Source organism: Alligator sinensis, unplaced genomic scaffold (assembly GCF_000455745.1).
Source record: "Alligator sinensis unplaced genomic scaffold, ASM45574v1 scaffold1097_1, whole genome shotgun sequence".
Classification (NCBI taxonomy): domain Eukaryota; kingdom Metazoa; phylum Chordata; order Crocodylia; family Alligatoridae; genus Alligator; species Alligator sinensis.
The window spans coordinates 2039597-2046421 of NW_005841950.1; the positions used below are offsets into that span (position 1 = coordinate 2039597).

General features: G+C 47.9%; 1 protein-coding gene across 4 annotated transcripts in view; it reads left to right on the plus strand.

Annotated features, from left to right (window-relative positions):
* Window positions 1-4727, plus strand: part of LOC102378041 (zinc finger protein 184-like) — a 7076-nt gene extending 2349 nt beyond the window's left edge. For 2 of the 4 annotated variants that reach the window (XM_025199838.1, XM_006020272.2), the window contains 3 exons: window positions 964-1003; window positions 2186-2312; window positions 3139-4727. In XM_025199838.1, coding sequence (XP_025055623.1) covers window positions 964-1003; window positions 2186-2312; window positions 3139-4202 — 1231 coding nt within the window. In that variant the 3' untranslated portion in view covers window positions 4203-4727. Of the gene's footprint in view, window positions 1-902; window positions 1004-2185; window positions 2313-3138 lie in introns of all 4 variants that reach the window. The other 2 variants (XM_014518360.2, XM_006020273.2) reach the window with 2 other exon arrangements.
* The last annotated feature ends 2098 nt before the right edge of the window (window positions 4728-6825 follow it).

Genomic DNA, 6825 nt, shown 5'->3' on the forward strand with positions numbered 1-6825 from the left:
CCAATTCCCAGTTAATTTTTAAAAATAAAGGTTTAAAATGCAGAATTGAGCACCTAAATAAGACAGAAATTTGACGGGACAGATGGTCTTGAATTGTGAGACTGTCCAGTGTTACCCAAGGCAAGTGTTCCTCTGCTTGAAAGGACAGAAGCTATCTAACAGTGAGACTCCTGCCAAAAATTGCTCCCTGATAAACTGGGAATGAGAACAACTGGAGGATCTAAATTCTGGAAGATGTCTCTTATAGTGCAGGATTCACACTCTTCTTGAGGCTTTATACTTTTAAACAGAAGCAAATATATGTGCATATCGCCAGCATTTCCAGCTGGCTGTATAATCTGAACGGGAGAGAGCCATGAGAAGAAATAAATGAAGGGAAGTGCCATCCCTGCCCCAGCCCTGCCCCAGTTACTGTCCTTTGCACAAGGTGAGGAAAGAGGGAGGAGAAGTGAGTCCTGCTGCTGCCAGAGGGTTTGCCAAGGGGAGCATGTCAAAGGAATCTCCCATGGCAGCTCCTGGGACTTAATTTAGAGTCTCTTTGATTTGAGGTGCAAGGTTTGACTTGGTGGGTGGTGTAGGGTCTCTCCTGCAGTAAAACATCCCATTGTAGCAGAGGCTGGCACAGCAGGGGCCAACCTTTTGGGCAGCCATGTCACAAATTAGCCCCGCACCATCCCTGAGTGCCACTCTGATCCCTTCCCTTTATCTGATCTGCTGCTCAGCTTTCTTCTCCCTGCCCCATGCTCCCTGCCTGATGTCCTGCTTTGCTTTCTGCTTCCCACCCTATCTGCCATATGCCACATACTGAGGCTTCCTGTGCCACTTGTGGCACCCATGTCACAGGTTGGGTATCCCTAGTTTAGAACATCTGTCTGCAAGTAATGGGATTTTATCTTTCACAGTCTCCTCAGTTGTCATTCTCATCCCGACAGACTGCAGAGTAACCTCTGTGCTTTGCTCCAGGCCACTGGGAATGGACATGGCTGCAGAACAGGTGGTGCAGGTAGAGTATTTTCAGGGACCTGCTGGAGGGAGAACGGGCAGAAAATCCAAGGGGATGGGATGGGAGATGGAACAGGATTTCTCAAACCTGCCAGAACTCAGAATTGGGAAAGTGCCAGCATTTCCCCAACTCCTAGAACAGGAGTGGGGTGGGTTCCACCACTGAGCTCAAGGAAAAGGCCCCATTTCACAGATGGTAATGTCAATGGAGTGAGATTCTGATGAATTTTACAAATACCCATATTTCTTTGAAGAGCACCCCTGGATTTGATCACTAGAAATGGCTTAGGAACAACCTTGGAGGGTCTGGAGCTGCCTGAAGCAGACCAGCAACACTGGGACCTTCACCTCTATAATACTGGTCTCCCAGAATACCTGGGAACCATAATCATTTTCACGAGATGTTGATTTCTGCATGAACTCCTTCCCCTGCATGTATGAAGGAAGTTTGGAGGCGCTGGTGACGGCCGTCCCTTCCTCCCCTGTGTGATGGCGCCCTCCCCGTAGGTGGTGCTGGGGGCATTTGCTTATTTGCCTACCCTACCTTATGCTATTGCCTCCCAGTGTGAAAAGATAAGTAGATAAGTGCAAGCTCAGGCTCTTCCCTGCCATTCTCTCAGTTCCACTGCCCACCCTCTCCCAAGGAGATAAGCACTGTAATAAAGAAAGCATATAAAATGGGGCGCTGCTCAGTTCAGAAAAGTTTTTGAGGCATGCCTCAAGTCTAAAAAGGTTGAGAACAACTGCTCTAACATGGAGCATGCAGGGTACCAGCAAAAGGGCTGGAGCAGATGGGAATTCAGTGGAATTCAGGCTTGTTGGGGAGAAGCAGCAGAGCCTTCCTGGAAATCAGTCTTTCAGCCAGATTGTCTGGGAGCACCATTAAGCTTGTGAAATGAGGGCTAGACGTTTGTAGAAATGCATTTTGTTCACCAAGAAAAGTTCTTGGAAAAAGTCTAATCAGATGTAGAGGCCTTTTTTGGGGTGGAGAATCAGAGCTCTGTTCAAAATTATCCTCTTAGGCAGACGTGCTGGGAACTTGCAATATAACAGCTTGAATTGTGCAGTACATGCCCAGGAATACTCCTTGTTGCTTGCAGCCTAGCAAGAGGTTTTCCATCTGTGAGCGGGTGGGATTCTGTTTGGGCAGCCGGTACTAAGTGTGGGACTCCTGTTGATTCAGATGCTGGTGACCTTCAAGGAGGCAGCTGTGCATTTCACTGAAGAACAGTGGAATTTGCTGGACCCCGATCAGAGATCCCTCTATACGGATGTCATTCAGGAGATTTATGAGATGGTGGTTTCACTGGGTAAGGATTCTTGTCCCCTTGGGCAGTAGAAGCTGTGGGCTCTTTGAAGCAGTTGCAGAGACTTCTGGTCAGGGCTTTTCCCTCGTGTCTTTGGTCTGTGGCAGTGAGCCCTAGAGCCCACGTGAGAGAGAGAGTGTCCCTCCCTCACTTGTTTCACGGCATAATGTCAGTGGAAGAGAAGTCTTACTGGGTTTGATCTTGTCCCTCAATTAAGGCTGGATTGTTTTCAGTGCTGCATTGCTTAGTGATCTACCCAGCACCAAGTCATGGGCTCCCACCTCTTCCTTTGGAGAAAGGGTTTCCCTTTCTAGGACATCCCACTGCCAGGGGACTTCTTCGGGTTCCTCTGTATTGTGGGAAGGACAGTCCTCTCCTACTGCCTCAGTCACACTGCCTCTCCACCTGTGCTTTCTTCATGTCTGATGCCCCTAATATGTTAGACTTGGTGCTGTTCTGGTTCTTCTCTTCCCCCCATGGCTTATAACACAAAACCCTACTCATTGGGTGCTGGAATTCCAGACCTCCAAGGACAGCACTTATGATGAATTTGTTCTGCAACCCTGGCCAAGAAAAGGAAAAAAACTGGAATTCCCACAAATACAATATGGGATTGTCCCCAGCCAGTGATACATTCTCATGGTTGTTGCCTCCTGTGGCATCCCCCTGATCCCAACTAACTCCTTGCTTAGGGTCTTCAGACGGGATGTGGACACAGAATGGCTCCCAGCCTCTCTGTCCTCTGGCACAGGGTTTGGAAAATTATCCCCTTGTTTTTCCATCTCCCCAGCAGTTATATTTTCCCTCTTTCCCTATTACTGTCTCCCAGGTTCCCTCTCCCCCAGCACAGAGAATGGTCCCCCTCTGGATGCTCTCTCAGTCCCAGCAGGTTATTGGATGGCAAGTGAGAATGAGGAGGAGAGTCCCCAGCAAAAAGGTCCTGAGCAACTGGAACCACATGGGATGTTATGGGGAAGAGACAAAGGGGATGACTCTCTGGCATGTGCAGATCAGTACAGGACAGAGAGGCAGCAGAGAAGCCATCCAGCAAAGAGACTGGCTCATTCTGACACTAATGGGAAAGAGCACAAAAACCTCAATGTCGAGACACAGCCAAGGGTGTGCTTGGGACAGGGGCAGTATGTGTGCACTGAGTGTGAGAAAACCTTCAGCAGGGGCTCCTCCCTCAATAGACACCTGAGAACCCACACGGGAGAGAAACCCTATCAGTGCCCTGAGTGTGAGAAAAGCTACGCTTCCAAATCAAGCCTCGTGGTCCATCAGAGAACCCACTCTGGGGAGCGACCCTTTGTATGCCCCGACTGCAGGAAATGCTTCATATCAAAAAAGTCCTTAAAAAAGCATCTTAAAATTCATAAGGCAAAGAGCCGCCACCAGTGCCCCGACTGCAGGAAAAGCTTCACAGACAGCTCCTCCTATGATATTCATCGGTTGGTTCACCTGGGACAGCTACCCTACCAGTGCCTGGAGTGTGGGAAAGTCTTCCTTGAACGTTCGTCTCTGAACCAGCATTGGCAGAAACATGCAGAACAGACATCTTATCCGTGCCCTGAATGCGGGGAAAGCTACAGTGCTCACTCAGCCCTGGTCACGCACAGGAGAACTCATGGGGTCTGCAAGCCCCATGAGTGCCCCAACTGTGGGAGAGGCTTCAAGGAGAATGCAACCCTTGTTAAACATATAAGGATCCACACTGGGGAGAAACCTTATCAGTGTCCTGATTGTGGAAGGAACTTCCGGGTCAAGTCAACCCTTACCATCCATCGGAGACTCCACACAGGAGAGAGACCCTATCAATGCCCTGAGTGTGAGAAGGCCTTCATCTCCAGCACAGGCCTAACAAAACACCAGAGAATGCATCTGAAAAAGTGATCGTTTAGCAGCCTTCACTCTGGCAGGCCAAAGTTTGCTTGCTCCAACAAGTATCTTCATGTATGCATCCAAGAACCAGCAAGAGATGACCCCAAGCTGGCTGGTGACCCTACATCCAGCTGTGCCTAGCATAAGGACCCAGGCAGAAGAGATGCACTGCAACCAGTTCCATGCCACAGGTCATCCGGGTTCTTCTGTCTCCTGACAACTCACTGGGGGAACAGAGACAGTACCATTAGCTCTGTCTCCCTGGAGTGGGATCACCATCCTTCCCATGTCCTCCTTCCCATCCACGGAGACTTAGAGAAGAAAATAAGGTTCAGGGTTTGCACTTGCTCAGTAGTAACCTTGGACCAGAAGAGACTGCCCACACCATCATATCCAGTTTTTACACCATCATATCCAGTTTTCTGTCACCTGAAGCAAACTCAGAAATGAATGCCTGGAAATATTGGGAACTGCTGTAATAGATATTAAGGCAATAAAAGGCTAAAAAAAATCCACTCCAGTCTCTTCTTTAAGCAGTAAAGGCTCCCTTTAACATCTGACATTTGCTTTAAAATGCTTTTTGCTTCTGTTCCATGATATTCCCCAGAAATGTGCTGTAGTATTGTTGTAGCCAGGATGGTCCAGGGAATATGTGAGAAGCAAGATTTGTTAGGTATGGTAACATCTACTGGACCATTTTTTAGTTGAGAGAGGCATTAGACAATCTTTTGAGCACAAATTTACTATTATCAGGACTAACATTTCTTTCAACCATAAGTTGGTCCAAAAACGATATTACTTCAGTGTCACAGATCTTGCTACCCCCACAAAAGACAGGTAAAGGACTGCAGACATTCATATGTTAATACTTCTTATGGTCAAGAGCTTTGAAGCCACACAGACTAAGTCTCAGTCTTAATGGCCCTTTAAGAGTAATGGTGCATTTAACACCTATGGGTTATAGCTTGAGGCTGCATGAGTCTTTGGAGTTTGTTTGCAGGAAATTATATTAATATCCCATGCTGGCTGCAGATATAGCCACAAGTTATCATGCAGCAAGGTATAAGGCGGGCTTACTATACAACTGGTACTTCACATAACTGCATGCGCATGCTCTTATTTCATGATAAAAGTAAAACAGTTTACCTCCCTTTGACTGAAGGGAGAATCATCTCTCACTTACCCTAAGGAAGGGCCTGCAAATGAGCAACTTATTACCTTGTGTTAACCTGATTTGTGCCCATGGCCAGATTTATACCCCAGCAACCCCCAGTGTAGACTCCCTTACTCCAGAACAGCCATCTTATTTTTTTGTCATATTGCAACGGAGTGAGACGAGCTGAAAAAGAGCCATTTGCAGTCCAGTGTAACTGTTAGCACTTTTTACTAAAGACCAGACCTAACCCAGCATGAAAGAGAATCAAAGTAATGGTTGGACAATGGAGATCCTTATGGGTGGTTCAAAGGACATGGAGGAAGTTTTGAAGGAAACCTAAGAAAGCAGACAAACAATGAAGTCCCATGATAGCACAGAATATGTTATTTGCACTATAAGAAATAATCATGGTGCATTATCACAGTCACAGGAAGAATACTAGAGCCATGTTAAGTAGCACTAAGGTATCTGTCTCCACACTAGCCAGGATGAACCAAGGACAGTCTGATTTCTAAGAAAAATTAAATAAAAGGAATGAGGCTGGTTGCAGTGAGGTACAGGAACTGAAGTACTCGTTATACAGTCAGAACAGCAGAGAAGAGAATTTTGTGAGCTGCTGGGAGTCTCTGTGCAGACATCTTATACCTACATAAACTTAGAGGGGCTTTTTAAAAATATCACAAACAGCAATTGCAGACTAGCAGTGGTGTAAAATCACCCCCTCTGGCAGCTCAGTGTCTCAGTCCAGACAGAGAGGAGCTGTTGTAACTGGGTGATGGGCCTTTTAACCCTGCAGAGCTGGGGAGGACCAACCAAGGAGAAGCACCAGCCCCTTGGCCACTTCCACTCTAGTCCAGACATACCTGCAGACCAGTCAGGGGACTTTTAACCCCTTTGCCTCTCCCTATCCTGGTGTTACCCTTCTGCCACTGGCAGTGCAGATTTTACCCCAGCTTCTCTTGAATATCCCTGATGTTGCCTGGCTGCCCCGTTTTTTCCTTTGTCCCCACATTTCTGACCCTTCTCTGGGCACATTTTGGCCCCTGCCCATACTCTGCCCTACCTCCCCTTTAATCTACCCTTTCCAGCCCCAAGTGCAGCAAGGAGCAGGTCCTGGGGCAGAGTGAGGGTAGCAGCAGTTGCAGCGGAGGTCACTGCATGCAGGGACAGCAAAGCAGTAAACACCACTGAGGTGGTTTCTGAGTCTGTGCCTGGCATCCATCCTCAGGGGCCTTCAAAATACCCCATGCATCCTGGTGCAACTGTGTACACCCTTCAGGCTCTCTGCTGGGCTTTGGCACCAGCTAGAGCTTCCCTGCACATGGGAAGGATCTGTGAGCTGACAAGGAGGGACAGTGATGAGAACTCCCTGTCCTTGGCTCACCCCTGAATTGAACTGTGGCTCAGAAAATCTTTCCTAGCCTGAATGGAAAACAAGAGACCATGCTCTGTGACAGCGCAAGGGACCTGCCTGGGGAA